The sequence below is a fragment of the Elephantulus edwardii genome, unplaced genomic scaffold, assembly GCF_000299155.1.
Source record: "Elephantulus edwardii isolate Elephantulus edwardi_28Jun2011 unplaced genomic scaffold, EleEdw1.0 scaffold00225, whole genome shotgun sequence".
NCBI classification, from domain to species: domain Eukaryota; kingdom Metazoa; phylum Chordata; class Mammalia; order Macroscelidea; family Macroscelididae; genus Elephantulus; species Elephantulus edwardii.
The window spans coordinates 4,809,723-4,828,354 of NW_006399975.1; the positions used below are offsets into that span (position 1 = coordinate 4,809,723).

The following is an 18,632-nucleotide window of genomic DNA, read 5'->3' on the forward strand; positions in this document are numbered from 1 at the left end:
GCCACTGTTGTAAAATAGGATTGGTATCAGGGTTGGGGTAAGACTGAGAAAAACTGGATAAATTGTGTATACTGCACTGAAACAGATGAGGGAGTGAATAATTTAAAAGCAATATATGATAGGGTATTATAGTTATCACAAGAGTCCACAATTAAGGTTGCATAGTGGAGTGTACATGGTGCGGTGGGAGAGGTGTGGGGGGATTTTGTACCAGGGAAGGAGTATTTCTTTTACTTTTGAAAGAGAGGAGCGAACTTGGGTGGGGGAGGGCTGGGGGGGGGGAAAGAAGTACAGCAATGAATGAATAGAAACCCAAAATCTCTGTAAATGCTCATTAAAATTATTTGAAAGGAAAAAAAGAGAAAAAAAGTTTTCAGATATCAGAATCAAAGTCAATTATTCTTTTTCTCAAATCACAACACACCAAGCAATTTTCCTAAATTGGAGTTTTTAAATGTGCTTTCATTTTCAAGACCTGGATATCAGGAAGTTAGCATCCCAGTCTTCTCTAACAGGTCCTCTAGGTAAGGTGGCATTACTATTCTAGCAGGGTTCTACCAAAACAGGCAACCAAAGGAGGAAAATGTTGACACCGAAACCGGTAAGAGGCCAAGATTTTTATTTTTTTTTAAATGGCTGTTAACCAGTGTTGGAAAGGGTGGAGGGTCAGCGAAGGAGAGGAAGACCCTCAACCAGCTGGATTGACACAGTAACTGCTGCAGTGGGCTCTTGTGTGTCAGGAAGTGTGAGGATGGTGCAGGATTCAGATCTTTCGTTCATATGGTCACTATGAATTGTAGTCAACTCGATGGCACCTAACAACAACAACAATTAATCAACTGACTCAACAGAGGTGGTTGTGGAGTGACACAGGAAGTTAAACATTAGGCCATTAATCAAAATGTTGGTGGTTCTGATACACCTGTAAAGATTACAGACATCTATTCTACAAGTTTGCTATGAGTAGGAATCAACAAACATGAAAAACAACTGAATTTGGTTTTGGGGGTTTAGCAATCAATCACTAAGAATCATCTTTCCAAAAAAATTAAATTATGCAGCTCATGAAAGGTGGGTGTTGACCACATGTGCTAATGCACCTGTCAAGTTTTCTAGGTCTAGGTCCTCCTCATACATGCTTTGATACTAACAGCAAAGGGAGGGGGCTCCAAACCTGGAAGAGACAAGCAACAGTGTATCATTTACTAAGCCTTCAAAGAGGTTCTATGTGTGTGCAACGTATTTTTAAGACCCAGAGACAGTATAAGAAATGATAGCACATGTTAGGCTTGCAGATACACAGATATTTAATGTCTTCAGTCTTCTATTTCCTCATCTGTAAAATGAGAGTAAAGAAGTCTGTGCGAAGAAGACCGAGTAAAAGATTACAGATAAAATATTGCCATGCAACTGGAGCACAGGCAGTACTCAACAAATCCATTTTAGTTTTACTATTTAAGGGAGACGATTTCGGATCTCTGACCCTCAACAAGATGCATTAACACAGTGACTGTAAGAATGAGCTCAGGCATAACCGATCACGAGGGTGGTGCGAGAGAATGAACGGTTCATAATAAGGCCACTAAGAGTTGCAGTGGACTTGACGGCAACTAACAACAAAAACTTTGGCCCTGAACTGAAAATCATCTTTTAAATAGCATTGACACTAGGAACATCTCTAAAACAATTTACAACAGAAGTAGAATTTAAGAGGGCTTTTTATTGTGAGGAGTGGGAAGAGGGAGGCATGGAAGCAACACTTACTTATCCAGTTTCTGACATTGAGGAAACTTTGCTCATTTGTCAAATCAAAGAGCAGAAGGAATCCCATTGCATCTCTGAAGAAAGCTGTGGTCAAACTACGAAACCTGGAATAAAAAAGCAGATCAGTCACTTAGCCTATGGCCCCACTCCTCAAATACAGGGCTGCCAACAATGTCCTCAGTCTCTTAAAAAAGTTCATCAAGTACAAACGAGGTGGTGATATTCTAAATGTTTCTGTTTATAGGAATTGTGCTGCCAACCCAAAGATATGTTTGAATCTACATAGATGGTTGGAGAAAGATGGGCAATCTCCACCCGTGCAATTTACTGCTTCTGAAAACCCACTAAAGGTTAGTTCTGAGTCAGTTCTGACTCAACAGTACTTACCAACAACATCACTTATAAAGTTTATGTGTTAAGTCACCATGTGATTTGAAAACTCAGCTTGCTGGACGGGGATGATTAGGACTAGCTCATGATCCTTTAGGCCCAGCCAAGAATTTCTTACACAATTATGAGTAATTAGGCCAAAAGCGGTGGCACTTGCTGTGAATGCTTTCCTTGTTCTGTGAAAGCCTGACTTGACATTACAATGTGCTCCAAGACCTTTTACTTTCAATCTCAACAGAATTGCCTTATCTCTAATAATAATTTCTTGGACTTGAAGGTGGGCTAACTGTGACTCAGTTTCTTATCCATTCTTGTTATTTTATTTTTTTTAGGGCTTTTCTCCTGCTATTTCCCTCCCTTTCCTCTGACTCATCTGTTGCCTCTCTTTAGCTATTGGCAAAGCCTGTAACTTCCAGGGAAGAAAATACCAGGATGGATTTGTCATCAAATCCACTATGTCAGATATTTCTCAAATATTTTCAAACAATGTTTTTATCCTTATCTTTTAGAGACACATACCAAAACATTTACAAAGGAAATGACAGGGTTTATGGAAACTGCTCTTCAAAATAATCTGGGAGATTAAGAGACTATGTGAAGGGTACACACAAAATACGATTTGCCAAGTCAAACCTACTGCCATCAAATCAATTCTAACGTGACTGACTCCATAGGACAGAGGAGAACTGGCCCTGAGGGTTTCCAAGGTTGTAAACCTTTACAGAATCACATGGCCACATCTTTCTCCCAAGAAATACCTGGCAAACTGGAAACACCAACTTTTAGTTTAGCCATCCAATGCTAATTCTAGATACCACCAGCCTCTTTAAGACTGACCAGAACTTGGTAATTGTTGAAAATGAGTACATGGGCTAACTAGACTGTTTTCTCTGCCACTGAATATGTTTGAATTTTCCAGAAAAACAAGTTTTAAAACATTTTCAAGAACGGCAATGCAAAGGAAAACAAAAGCTTTACCTAACTAAATGGACTTTTATATCATTTCACGTAGTTTATTTTCATCGAGTAAACTCCTATGATATAAAAGGATTCCAAGCAGACTTTTTATGAGGCTTTCAGTGTCAGGCAGAAAGACTGTATTGGGTAACTTTGCAGCTATTCTCTGTAATGTAAATTTCAGAAAAAATAGGAAAAATAAGGAAAAGTGTCCAAGTTTAAAAAAAAAGAATAAGCAATAAATGTGCAAGCAAGAAGGCCATTTTGAGGATTCATTTCTTCCCCCTTTGACCTTGTATGAAATAAAATCACTATTATCATTTCAGACTGATACATTCACTGTTAATATGGCTCCCCAACTTATCCAGGATCAAAGTAACCAACAGGCTGGCTCTTCTCCCACTCAGGTCACTGTGTGCAGAGTGGAGCTGTTTTTCTCCTCTCCCCCCAGCAAATGCACACAGGTGCACCACCTACCTCTCCTGCCCTGCCGTGTCCCATAACTGCAGGTGGATTCGCTGACCTCTGCCAACAGCGCCGTCCGGCCCGTTGGCTCTGTACACCTGTAAGAGCAAAGAGGAAGAGGTTATAAAAGTGACAGGTGAACGTGTATGTAGTGTAACTCCTATAAGAATTTAAACTTCTGAAGAGAATTCCTAGAATACAACCTTATTTATATTTTATTTTGAATATTCATTAGTTCATCTCTTAATTCAGAGTTTCTTTAGGATACCAGCTTCAAAAAAAATACTAATTTTCTATGGTTTTGCCTAGGGAGCTTTGATGGTCTAGTGGGTAGGGAGTTGAGCTGAGAACCCAAACACAGGTGGTTCAAATCCACCAACTGCTCCAAGGGAGAAAGATGGACAAGCTCCTTGGAAACAATTCACAACCTCAGAAAACTCACTGGAGGGTCAGCTAGGATGGGTCAGTTCTAACTCAATAGCATATAAAAGCAACATGGTTTTGCCCATTAACACGTTGCCACAAATGATGGCAAAAAATGTGTTTCTAAGCACTGTCTCAATTTAAGTGTGTGGCAGTAAAAAGTGCTGCTAAAAAAATCTTATGGGGAACATATCCAGAGTTGAGGTTGATGGCCTGTGAAAATCAACCCCTCCACAAATGAATGAAAGTGCTATGAAAAAATTATCAAAATAACTTTTTCAGATCCCTAGAAATGAACGAAAGAGAGAAAGATGAGCAATCTCTTTCCATGCAGTTTACAGCCTCCAAAAACCTACTGGAAGGTCAGCTACAGGTACCCTACGGCAATGAGTTTCAATTGGTAACATTCCAAAGAATGCAGCAAACATAGTCACTATTGATTGCGAGCAAGTCAAGCACAACTCACAGCGACTCTAGGAACAAAAGACCTGAAACCTTTCTATAACTATCGTCATTTCTCAAAGTTCATAGAGTTTTCAGAGGCATGTGGGTTTAGGAAGTAGATGCCACTGCTGCTTCCAAAGTACATATAAGTAAAAATTAGTAAGCTTTGTCATGTTCTAATGATTCAAAGTGATACAAATTATTTGTGCTCAACTGCTAACCTAAAAGTCGGCAGTTCAAACCCACCCAGATACACCACAGATGCAAAGACCAGGTGATCTGTTTCTGTTCTTACAGGTGAGAAAACACAATGGAGCAGTGCTCTCTGGAGCACAGGGGGTTACAATTAACACCAATAATGTCATATTTTTCCCCTGGCTCCACAGCAGCCTTAAAAACTAGCAGATTCACTGAGGTTGTAGCTGTGAATGCCATTAAGCTAACTTCACTATGGGTAGTGGAGGCAGGCTGGATTTGAAGCTCCCAGAAAGTCCTATGCTGGAGAACTGTCACTATTTGACTTATCTGTGAATTTCATGAATAGCTCCATTCATGGAGTTTATGTTTTTTTAACCTGACTCAAAATTCACCCTGTAAGAACAACCTTATGAAAATAAAAAATATACTTTTCCCATATAACCCACTCCCTTAAATAATGCACACATATCTAACACACACAGTGTGTACTAAAAACTAATGTACGAACATAAAGTTGCAGAGTGTGCAAAAACCACATAATGCCCCATATTCTCTGCATTAAAAAAATGAGATCGTCAGTAGCAAGTATTTAACATCACAGTTACTTGGGAGAGCAGCAATAGTAACACCAGATACAGCTAACAAAAGGCTTACCAAAAAAACCCAAAACCAAATCTTAAAAAAAAGAGGGGGGATGGGAAGCAGGCTGCCAAAGGCAGTTTTGGAACTCTCCAAAATATTCCTGGGAAAGTAGAAAATCCTGTATTACAATGCAGGACTTTCTACAGACCCAAGAAAAAAAGGGCAAGGCCGTGGTCTCTCACCCTTCTGACCTTGGGACTTTTCTTGAGCAGTAGCAGAGTTATAAACTCCCTCATGGAGCAATGAACACAGGCTCCAACATACACACAACATACACACAGGGCCCAAAGTCTTCACAAATGAGGAATTAATACAAGTCCCCACAAACTCTTCCAAAATAAAGAAAAAAAGACTCCCTAATTTATCTTAAGAGACCAATGTTACTGTACTACCAGGCCAGACAAAGATAACACAGGAATGAATAAATAAGTTTTTAAAAGACCAACATTCCTTCTGAATACTCTAAAATTCTTAACAAAATGTAAACAGAACCTATTAACATGCAGAAAAGAAAGAGCTCAGGTGGGATAGCGCATAACTTTTGGTTAGCAGTTCTCATTCACCAGAATTCACCTCAGAATAAAGATGAACAGTTTCTTCCCACTAAAATTTACACAAACTAGAGTCACTATGAGTTGAACTAAACTAAACAGTAGTGGGTTACATACCAGAGTTAAATGGAATTTATAGTAGGAATGGCAAGGTTGGTTTAACATACAACAATAAACCAATATAATGCACTATACCTAACACCAATAGTCATCTCAAAGGATACAAAAGATGTATTTAACATGACCTAATACTTTTCCGGTTTCATCTTATTTGAATTTATAACACACTTGGTACCAGCAGTTAAGAGATATATTGCATTAGGCAAGTCTGCAGTCAGGGACCTTTCCAAATTACTGAGAAGCATTGATGTCAGTTTGAAGACTAAGGAGTGCCTGATTCAGGCCATATCTTTTCAGCCACTTGCTATATATCTGAAAGCCGGACAGTGAATAAGGATGACAGAAGAATTGATGTTTTTGAGGCATAGTGCTGGAGAACTGTACTGAATATACTATGGACTGTCAAATAAACAGATATGTCTTGGATACAATGCAGCCAGAATACTCCTTGGAGGCAAGGAAGATGAAGGTTTGTCTCATACTTTGGCCATGTTGCTAGGAGAGGCTATTCCTTGAAGAGGGATACCATGAAAGGTTGCGGGTCAGTGAAAGAAAGGAATACTTCAAAGACATGGATTGGCACAGTTATTGCAGCAAGGACCTCAAGTGTGTCAGAGATGATGAGGACAGCACAGGATAGGACAAAGTTCAGATATGTTGCTCCTAGGGTTGCTATGAGTCGTACTCAACTTGACGCCAACAACAATACCCTTTCATGATAATAACACAGCACAAATTAGGAATTCAAGGAAACTTCCTCAAATGGACATCTACAAACACCACACATCCGACACTACACTCAATGGTAAAAGTCTGAAAGCTTTCTCCTTAAGGATGTCTGTTCTCATCTTTTCTATTCAATATTGTACTGAAGGGTCTCATCAGGCACAATAGGTGGTGGCTGTTGTTGACTGTCTTCCAGTTGAGGGCAACTCATAAAAACGCTATGTACAAAAGGCCTGAAGTCCCTCTACAACTAAAGGAAATAAAAATATTCTAATTGCAAAAGAAGTAGCAAAGCTGTATTTACAGAGTGCATGATCCTTCACACAGAAAATCCTAAAGAATACACATAAAAGCATACACAAACCAGGTGAACTAACAAGTAAGATCAGCAAGGCGGCAGTATGCAGTGTCAGTATACAAAATAAAGGAACTGTATTGCTATTAATAAAAATTAGAAAATAAAACTAAGAAAGTTATGCCATTTATAACAGAATCAAAAATGCTAAAATATTTAAGACTAAATTTAATAAATATAAAACCTCTACTTTGAAACTACAAAATACTGTTGAAAGAAACTAAAATGGATCTAAATAAATGGGATACAGTGGGTTGGAAAACTTAATATTAAGTGAATATAATTCCTATCTAAATTCCAAGTAGAATTTTTTGCAGAGAATGACAAACTGATTCTAAAATTTATATGGAATTACACGGAACTTAAAATAGCGAAATCAATCTTGAAAAAAGAAGGCAAATCTGGAGGATTCACACTTCTCAGTTTCAAAATATAATGCAAAACCACAGTAATTAAGAATGTATAGTACTAACATAAGGATAGATATACAGATGAATGAAATATAATTGCAAACCAAAAATAAACTTTTACATTATGGTTAACAGATTTTCAACAAGAGTCCCCAAGATGATCTAACAGGAAAGGAACAGTCTTTTCAACAAATAATGTTGGGACAACTGTATATTCACATGCCAAAAATAAAGTTCCTCACTTGGTATACAAAAAGTAACTTAAAATGGATGATAGACCTTAATGTAAGAGCTAAAATTATTTGCATATTAACTTTGGTGGCCTAGTGGTTAAGAAGCTGTGCTGCAATCCCAAAGACATGTGGTTTGAGGCCACCAGCCGCTCCGTGGGAAAAAAACGAGCAATCTCCTCCCATGCAATTAACTGCCTCTGAAAACCCACTGGAGGGTCAGCTATGGATTGGGTCCAACTCTGCAGTACATAACAACAACATATAAAAAAAGAATTCTTCTTCAAAATATAAAAAGAATTCTAACAACTCAATGACAAATATAAGACAGATAAATCAAACCAGATCCCCTGCCACTGAATCAGCTCACCGCCACCCTCTTTCCGCCTTCCGAGTCTGGAAAGCTTTATGGAAGGAAACTGCCCAATCCTTCTCATGGATTCAAACTGCTGACCTTCTGGCTAGCAACGCAACCCATAATATTCTATGCCACTAGGATAGGCAGGAGGAAGTGAATTCTCCTTTCCAAAAGGCTGGAATCCTTTGTACATTCCCCTGGTAGAATGTACTTCGTTGATGAACCGTATCTCGTCTGCATCTTGAAGAGTGTTGAGCTATTTGATGGTAACAGTGAATTTTTCAGCATAACATTTGTTGCATGAAGAAAGTCCTCCTTGCTTTTCTATAACCGTGGCACAGGGACTCCTTGCCTTCTCTCTCTTGGGCTCCTTAAAAAATAATAAAAGCCTCTCCTGTCATCATCCTGTTGATCTCCCCTGTGTCCCCTCAGTTACCTCCAGATCACATCCACCACTGACTCCAATCTCTTCCTCCTGGAAGCAGCAATGCGTCCTGCCACTTAGTGTCCCACATGGAATTATTAGGTCGTTTGTTGTTTTGGTGCGTTTTTTTTTTTTATTTCAATGAACATTTACAGAGATTTTGGATTTCCATTTATTCATTGTTGCACGGAATTATTAGTTCTGATGAGTTCTTAAACAAGAGCCAGCCAATGAAAAAGAATAAGACATCACAGGAGTGAGAGTACAGTGAACAGGAGAACGGAAGAGGTAGATTGGCTGATAAGCATGGAGACAACTTTACAAGCTCAGAAATGACACAAATCAAAAGGGCACCAAGTGAAGAATCAAACAGAATCCCTTACTTTTCCTGTATCTGCCTCATTTTATATTGGCTCTTTTTAGCACAGCCCTTTCTTGGGGGATTTGGCATGTCAGATTTAAATATTTATTTATTCTTAAATAAGAATAACATCAATAGGAAAACAGGTCATGTATCAGTTACTGAAAATGAGTAATTCAGATTCTCACCAGGGGCTGAATATCTCAGACCAGGCAGTCTGGCCTCGAGGTGAACACTTTCTGCTGGAGGAGCTGTTAGATGGCACTGAGTTGGTTCTGACTCGTAGTGACCCTTCTGTACAATGCCCAGTTCTGCACCATCCTCACCATCATTTTTATCTCAGAGCTTATTGTACCCACTGTGTCAATCCATTTGATTGACGGTCTCTCTCTTTTTCACTCACCCTGTCTCTACCAAGCATGATAACCTTCTCCAGGGATTGGTCCCCACTGATGTTATATCCCAAGTATATGAGAAGTCTCACCATCTCTTCTCCTAAGAAGTGTTCTGACTGTATTTCTTCCAAAACTGATTTGTTTGTTCTGGCATTCCATGGTATAGTCTGCAATCCTTGCCAACACCATAATTCTTTTTCAAACTTCTTTATTCATTGTCCAGCTTTCATATGCATAAGGTGATTGAAAATGCCCTACACTAGGTCAGGTAGTCTAGACACTTGTTCTCAAAATGACTTTTCTTTTTAATACTTTTAAAAGGTCTCCGACAACTGATACAATAAGTCATTTGATATCTTATGTCTTTAAAAAGGATTTACTTCAAGTTAGACTATCTAAAATTTTTTCTTTAACATTATTATTGACAAAAACACAGCAAACATACACCAAGTTTCCAAATGTACAAAGTAATGCCTTTGATTACTTTGAGTTGTACAATCATTCTCACCCTCCTTTTCTAAGGTGAGCTGCTGTCATTACCATAAACTCATTGCCTGTGGGAGAAGGATGGACATTCTGCTCCCACGGCTGGTTCCGACTGGACACCACACAACAACAAAATTGTCTGCTTTGATTCTTATCTAATCTTTTGCATTACTATTTTCTATTTGATCCAAAGTAGACAGTTCTTAAAAGAGCATAATGGTCAAGCATAAATTTTTTTAGTTAGTTAAGGCAAACTTCAAGAAGACTTCAAAGACAATTAAAGATTTAAAGATTTTCTCAGACAAATAGGTTCAGAATTTATTCAATCTTCATGGTTCCAGGAGATGTGGAATCTATCAGAACCTGAAATTGAGAATCTTTCTCTCCTTGATCAGGATTCCTCAATGAAATCTTTGATCAAAATATTCAGTAATGACAGCTAACCACCATCTAATTCTTCTGGTCTCACAGCAAATGAGGAAGAATTAGTGACACAGTAGCTATCTTCACTGTATTTCTCATCTTCTTTCTTCTTCTGTAACTTCAGGTAAGTAGACACTAATTGTTGTGCCTTGGACGGCCACTTGAAAGATTTTAAGATCCCAGGCAAAATGCAACAAACAAGGAAATAAACTAGACATGCTAGGCATGTTGTTGTTGTTATGTGCCGTGGAGTCGTTTCCGACTCATAGCGACCCTATGCACAACAGCTCTAAACCCTGCTCTATCCTGCGCCAACTGCACCGCCTCTGACACACCCATCCCGATTACCCCAGTCACCGAATCAATCCATCTCATAGAGGGTCTTCCCCTCCTGCACTGTCCCTCCACCCTCCCAAGCATGATGTCCCTCTCCAAGGACCCGTCTCTCCTGGCAACATGTCCAAAGTATGTCAGACGAAGCCCCAGAATCTTTGCCTCCAAGGAGTAGCTTGGTTTAATCCTCTCCAAGATGAATCTGTTTGTTTTCCTGGCAGTCCATGATACATTCAGTACCCTTCTCCAGCACCACAGCTCAAAAGCATCCACTCTCCTTCTGTCCTCCCTAGTCATTGTCCAACTCTCTGATGCATTAACAAGCGATTGCAAATACCATGACCTGTATCAGGCGCACCTTAGTCTCCAGAGAGACACTGTTGCTCCTGAGTACCTTTGAGAGGTCCCTAACAGCAGACTTTCCCATCACGATACGCTTTTTGATTTCCTGACTGCTGGTACCAAGAGTGTTGACTGTGGAGCCGAGCAAACTGAAGCTGTGAACACTCTCAATCTCTTCGTCATCCATCCTGACGCTGCTAACTGGTCTAGTGGCAAGAATCTTTGTCTTCTTGACATTGAGCCTTAGTCCATACTGAAGGCTGCAGTCCTTGACCCTTCGCAGCAAGTGCATGAGGTCCTCGTCAGTTTCAGCAAGCAGGGTTGTGTCATCTGCATAACGGAGATTGTTAATAGCTCTTCCACCAATCCTGATGTCACAATTCTCCTCATAGAGCCCAGCCTCTCGGATAATCTGCTCTGCATACATGTTGAAAAGGTATGGAGACAGGATGCATCCCTGGTGTACACCCTTCCCAATTTTGAACCATGCATGCTAGGCATGTATATATACAATATTAGGTTAATTGACTGGGATGTCAGAAGAAACCACAATTGTAAACTTCCAATCCATGGAACTAAATCTTAAAAAGTATATGGTTTTATATAAACAATCTCTACAGCTACTCTTTTTTTCTTAATAATTATTGTAACTATATCTATCATATGACTTTTGCCAATTAAACTTGATACACAGCACAATTAAATGACAACAATTAGGATAATCAATTGTGTAAATACTTATTTTCTTACTTTTAATCAATGACCTTTTTTCACCACTGATAATGTCCCCTTTGCCCCTTCCAAGTGTGAATAATGTGCTCACTGGATGCAAGGATAGTGAAATTTTGTCTCACACACTTCGGGCACATTGATAGGAGAGGCTGGTCCTTGGAGAAGGTTGAGAGTCAGCATAGGAGAGAAGCCCTCAAAAAGATGGATTGACACAGTGACTGTAACAATGAGTTCAATATATCTGAGAAGGTGAGAATGGCACAAGGAGGAGACAATGGTCAAGGTGCAGATCTGTTGCTTATAGGGTCACTATGAATCACAGTCGAATCCATGGCACAAAACAACAACACCCCTACCAATAACTAATATACCTTCATCTCTGTATGTTTGCCTGTTCTTGTTTTTAATGTAAATTAGGCCATATACTATTTGGGTTTTTGTGATCAGCTTATTTTTTTCAACATACTGTCTTCACACTCTATGTATACTGTAACTTGTATTGAGATTTTATTTCTCTAACCAGCTGAGTAAGGAGCTCTGGAGGCTTAATGGTAAAGAGTTGTGCTGCCAACCCAAAGGCATGTGGTTCAAATCCATCAGCAGCTCCATGAGAGAAAGATGGGTAATTTCCTCCTGTGTGATTAACTGCCTCTGAAAACCTGCTGGAGGGACAGCTATGAGTTGGTTCCAATTCAAAAGTACACAAAAACAACCAGCTGAGTAGTAGCATTCCATTGTGTATAATACAAACACAATCACACATCTTTTTGTTTTGCTGATGAATAGTTAGGTTTTTTCCAACTTTTGGCTCTTTTGAGTAGGATTAAATGAACACTGGTAGAAATCTCTTTGTAAATCTCTGTTTCCAAGTCTTTTGGGTATATACCTAAGAGTGGGATTGGTGACTCATGATAGTTCTATTTTTAGTTTATTGAGGAACTATGACAAAGTGTTATACAACAGCTTTTTACATTGCCACCACAAGTGCATAAAGACTATAATTTTGCCACATACTTGTCAGTATTTGTTTGTTAAATCTTCATCATCTTCATGGGAGTGAAATTGTATCTCATTGTGGTTCTTATTTGGATTGCTCAGTGGCTGATGCCCAGCATCTTTTCATATGATATGTTTAGTGGCCATCTGAATGTTCTCCTTGGTGAAATATCTATGTAAGCCATTCATCCTTTTTTATTATTGGGTTCTTGTTCTTTTTAGGGTGAAACTGTCAAACTTTTATAAACCTTTTTGTTAACAGGTTCTTGTTATATATACGGCTTCCAAAGCTTTTCTTTCTTTTTTAAAATAAAATTATTTTCTACTTGTTTGGGTACAAAATTTATATACATTGTGCTTCACACTTTCCTTCATCCAAAGCCATTCTTTTTTTAAAAATTTTATTTCATTTTATTTTACTATTTTTTGTGTGTGTACCATCAAATCAGATCTGACAGGTACAGGAGGAGATTGTCCCTCCATCTTTAGCAGAGTATCTGGTGGATTTGAACCACATGCCTCTGGATTTACAGTACAGCTTCTTGCCACTAGACCACCAGAGCGTGCTATCCAAAACCATTCTTACAGACTTTCTAATCATATGACTCAACCTGAGCATAACACACTTTCACATACATGATTTAAATTTAGATTCTAACCTTTGTCCTCCTAATTCCTACAATGTAATAAACACAAAGGTAAATATTGACTCAGGTATTTACATTCTTACATAGAAAGATTTAAGTGGAACTTACCACTCTTTTTTCCCTGAAATCAATGCCCACTGTTGTGATAAACTTGGAGTTAAATTTTCCATCTGTGTACTGGTAGAGTACACTGGTCTTCCCAACTCCAGAATCTCCCAAAGCTAAAAATTTGATGAGGTAATCATAGTCTCCATCAGACATAATGAAGAACTTGGTGGTTCACCTGCAAAACACAAACCAATGCATACTTAGTAAAAATCTATTTTAAAATATTTGCATTCCTCATGACTAATGTGGTATCTTTATATACAATTGAACAGTTGTCCTATGTAAGACCTGCATACTTAGAGGTTCTATGATGACAGGATTAGATGTTGTTCACGGCCCCAGAAGACCTATTAATTTGATAGATGAAATGATACAGAAGCAGTAAATAATTAACTTTCTTTTTAGTTTAATAGTATCATATTTCATACAATTCCAAGTGAGAATAATAATAAGCCACTAAATACTATTTGCAGATAATATAGAACAAAAATTAATTTTTAAAAAAATAGAAAGAAAAAGGCAAATATTATAAGGAATAATAATACTAATTCTTAAGTACTTAACCACTGCCATCAAGTATATTCTGACGCAGAGTCATTGATTCATTGGTATTCTGAGGCTGTAGATCTTAATGAGAGGAGACTGCTCATCTTCCTCCTGAGGAACCATTGGCGGATTCAAACTGCTGGAGATGCACAGCATATCATGCTAAGGATTACACCATCAGAGCTCTTTATCTTAAAGTACATGTCATTGCGATTTATCCTTCATCAAAGTTTCCTAATGTTGGGATATCTGACATTTAGGGGATTCTATTCAGCCAATTTATTTTCATATGCTTTTATAACTCCTACATAAACAAGGTTAAATTTACCAATAAAATTTGTCCTGTGCCTCTCTTACATATTGCTCTTATTAATCTGTGACGTATTAGATCAGCTTTTCCAGAAATAACAATGCTCATTTGGGAACTGCACTCTAGATTTGACCAGTCAGTGCATACAAAACACAGTTCCGGGACTGAGGGCCCATTTCCTGGCATTTGCCTTGGTATTCTGTAAGAAATGTTGACAGCCCATTTCTTGAATACTGACTGAAACAAAAGTTCACTTTGGAGAAGAAAAACTTATTTTAACCACTAATACCAAAATACGGTTAATTTTTTCTTGTAAAGGACTAAAGACTTTTTCAATTTAGTCCTTTATAATCAGTATTTTTCATTAATTACTTTTTTATCTCCTCGACTCATGGTATACAACAACAACAAACAGATTCAAAGAGCTCTAGTGGCCTAGTGGCAAGAAGCTGCACTGCAATCCCTAAGGCTCGTGGTTTGAGGCTATCAGCAGCTTAGGGAGAAGGATGGGCAATCTCCTCCCATGAGAATAACTGCCTCTGAAAACCTGCCAGGGGGTCAGCTATGGATGGTTCCAACTTGAAAGTACAAAACAACAACAACAAATAGGTTCAAACTAAAATATTAATTTGACTGGAAATAGAGTCTGTCCCCAGGAAAGGCTTATTTCTTTTTGTCTTCTCATCTGAAAAACCAAGAAACATTCCTCAAAAATTAACACTTTTATCCATTTGTTCAAACACAGGACCCACCCATGTCCTGCACTGGATGTTGATTTTCCTCCTGGTTTGCCCATTCTCCTCACCCTAAAATCAAGAAACCTTGTTGGACTATTCAATGTCTCCATACAATTGTTTTCCCATATTCAGAGAGAGCAATAAAAGCTCAGGTAACGGCGTTTATGGATTTTAGGGGTTGTCACTGCCACCTATCCTCAATGTGGGGACTCATTAAGTCCTAGGAGCTGCTGTCATGTACGTCTTTAGAATGGCTTCAAGTAGACTTGTGACTTGCTTTTCAGACATGCCTGTCAGTCTATAAGGGCAGAGCCTCTGCAAACGCTCATAATGCTATCTGTACACTATGAAGAGTGACACTTTACTGCTGATGACTTGCCCGTGGCATAGCTTTTGCGTTTCCAGGTATAGCTGGAGCTCTGTTAGTATACTGTGTTATTAAGTTGGGCCACTAACTGAAGGGCCCAGGGTTCAAGTCCATCTTCATGGAAAATAGATAAGGAGTTTGCTCCCAGTAAGATTCACAGCCTCATAAACCCAATGGAGGCTCTCCAAGAGCTGGACGCAACTTGAAGGCAGTGGGTCTGGTTTTCTAGTTTTATTAATGGGGTGCAATAGCATTCCTATCCAGAAAATTACCACCTGGGTATAAACAAGCAGTCTTCTTTAAAATTATAGCATACCATGTTATTAAGATATCAAAGCAGAAAAAAAATACAGTAAGAGGGTGAAAATGAGAAAGATTTTTTTTAAAAAAGAAGGAAAAACATCGATTGAAAAAAAGATGTGAAAGCAGAGAACTGATTAGTAGGTTCAGCTAATAGTTAACCACTCTGACGGTTCCTTCTGATTGAATGAGGAAGCAGAAACAATTCTGCATTGGAAATCATGCAAGATGATACCGTGCCTATCCTCACTCCTTGTTTTATTTTAAAAAATAGGCTCATCATTTCTATAACTATGTTTTATATCATTTAAGGTACAAGAAGGAAGCTCTGGTGGCTTAGTTGCACTGCCAACCCAAAGGCACGTAGTTCTAAAACACTAACTGCTCCTCAAGAAAAACATGGGCATACTCCTCTCACATAAGTTACCGCATCTGTAAACTTACCAGAGGGTTAAGCTGAGTTGGTTCTGACTCACCACTACATAACAAAAAAAGTGCAAGAGGAAATGATATTCATAATAGCATCAATATTCACAAATGCAGTAAACCCATCTGAGTAGAATTTTTCAGGCTTATGTAAAACTATTTCTTTACACGAACAATTCATTGCAGTTAATGTTCATAGGATAATGATCACACACATATGTTTAAAAATTAAAACTTACCTTTGTGATTTTTTACTTTCTATTCCTATTGATACCAAATTCTTAAAACTCTGCTCCCAAGCCAGGTTTTCGTAAGGTAGTATTAATAAACCAAATACCACAAACTAAAGGCAAAAATGTTGTTGTTGTTGTTGTTGTTATGTGTCATCAAGTCACTTGCGACTCATAGCGACCCTATGTACAACAGCCCTAAACTCTGCTCTGTCCTGTGCCAACTGCACTGTCTCCGACACACCCAGCCCAATTACCCCAGTCAATGAATCAATCCACCTCATAGATGGTCTTCCCCTCCTGCGCTGCCCCTTCACCCTTCCAAGCATGATGTCCCTCTCCAAGGACCGGTCCCTCCTTACAACATGTCCAAAGTATGTCAGACGAAGCCTCAGAATCCTTGCCTCTAAAGAGCAGCCCGGTTTAACCCTTCCCAAGGCAAAAATAGCATCATCAATATTAGCCAGAACTGTAGTTTGCACTTCCATAGTACATCTTTATAATAACTACCAAATACTGCATGGTGCCACTGTTGTAAAATGGGACTGACATAGGGGTTGGGGGTGGGAAGCCTGAGAAATATGGGATAAATTATGGATATGGCATTGAAACAGATGAGAGAACTGTTTAAAAGGTACATATGATTAGGTATTATTGTCATGACATGAATCCAGAATGAAGGCTGCCCAGTGGAGTAGACTTGGGGGGAGGCATTGTGTAACAATGAAAAAAAATTTCTTTTACTTTTCAAAGAGGAGAATGAACTGGAGGGCATGGGTGGGCAGGGAGAAAAGTACAACAATGAATGGAAATGAATGGAATGAATGGAAAAATCTCTGTAAATTTTCATTAAAATTAATAATAAAAAAATAAACAGCTTTTTCCCCCAGTATAGCTTTTTTACATTAGTTTGCATACAAGGTCCATATACATGTGTTTCATACTAGCCTTCATTCACACTGTGTTTCACATAATCATCCTAATTCATTATATCTTATAAAATCAATTACCATCGAACAACACTCACCATTATTCTGTCTTTCCAGATCCCTGACAGATCCTTCCAATTCCTTTTACCACCCACCCAGCCTCCCTCCACCTAGCAAATTGTGCAAACCTGTGATTTACTCCCTGCTCACCCTCATCCCTCTGTTCCCACCCCATTCCCCCTTACATCCCCATACACATTTTACTCGTTATCCTTCCATTTTTACAATAAACGGTCCTATGCATTTATCCTTATGAGGCTGAGTTAGTTCATTCAGCGTAACGGCATCCAATCTCTCCCGACTTGTGTAGTAATTTACAAAATAATTGTTTCTGAGTGCTTTGTAGTATTCCATTATGTGAATGTACCACAATTTCTCAATCTATTCGACTGTGGGTGTACATTTCGGCTATTTCCATGTTCTTGCAATGGTGAATAATCCTGCTATGAACACTGATGTACAAGTCTGCTTGCGTCTCAGTACTACTTTCCGTGGGGTATATTCCTAGCAGTGGAATAGCTGGGTCATATGGAATTCTTATGTTCAGTTTTTTGAGGAAATGCCAAACTTCCTTCAGCAGTGGTTTTACCATTTTATAATTCTATCAACAGTGTATGAGACTTCCTATCTCTCCCCATCCTCGCCAACAATTATTGTTTGCTGTCCTGTTAAACTTTGCCACTGCTACTGGGGTGAGATGGTATCTCATTCTGGTTTTGATTTGCATCTCTTATTGCTAGTGATTTTAAGTATTTCTTCATGTGTCTGTTGGCCATTCATTGAAATATCTTCCTCTGTGAGAAAAGTCCTTCCATGTCTCTTGCTCATTTTGTAATTGGGTTATCATTCCTTTTCTTGTGGAGGCCCTATACGATGCTGTAAATTTTTGTTATGAAACCCCTGTCTGAGATGGTTTTTATTGCCAAATGCTTTTTCCCAGTCAGCAGGTTTTCTTTTCACTTTTCTGGGAAAAGTTTTTAATGCACATAGGGATTTAATCTTTAGAAGGTCCTATTCATCAACTTTATCCTCTACTGGTTGGGTACTTCAGAGTGTATTTTACAGTTTCTTCATACCATAGGCAAGGCCTTCTAAACTTGGTCCTAATGTGTCTCTTATGATGTTTACAGTTTGGGGCTTTACACCTAGGTCTCCAATTCATTTTGAGTTGATTTTTGTGTATGGTGAGAAGTGTGAATCCTGCTTCAGCTTTCTGCTGGTAGCAGCCTAGTTTGCCAGTACCATTTGTTGAAGAGGTTGTCCTTTCTCTATTTGATAGATTTTGTTTCCTTGTCACATATTAGTTGGTCATAGATTTTTGTTGTTGTTGTTGTTGTTGTTGTTGTTGTTATGTGCTGTCGAGTCGTTTGCAACTCATATCGACCCTATGTACAACAGCCCTAAACCCTGCTCTATCCTGTGCCAATCGCATTGCCTCTGACACACC

The 18,632-nt window shown here is 38.7% G+C and overlaps 1 protein-coding gene across 1 annotated transcript in view; it reads right to left on the reverse strand.

The window, feature by feature from the left end:
* The window catches only part of RAB27A (RAB27A, member RAS oncogene family), a 32,552-nt gene extending 19,103 nt beyond the window's left edge, over positions 1-13,449 (reverse strand). Inside the window, exons 1-3 of the mRNA XM_006898245.1 lie at positions 13,281-13,449; positions 3,589-3,674; positions 1,765-1,868 (exon numbers count right to left, since the gene is read on the reverse strand). Of these exons, the coding sequence (XP_006898307.1) occupies positions 1,765-1,868; positions 3,589-3,674; positions 13,281-13,433 (343 nt within the window). The 5' untranslated portion in view covers positions 13,434-13,449. The remainder of the gene's footprint in view (positions 1-1,764; positions 1,869-3,588; positions 3,675-13,280) is intronic.
* Positions 13,450-18,632: the final 5,183 nt, after the last annotated feature.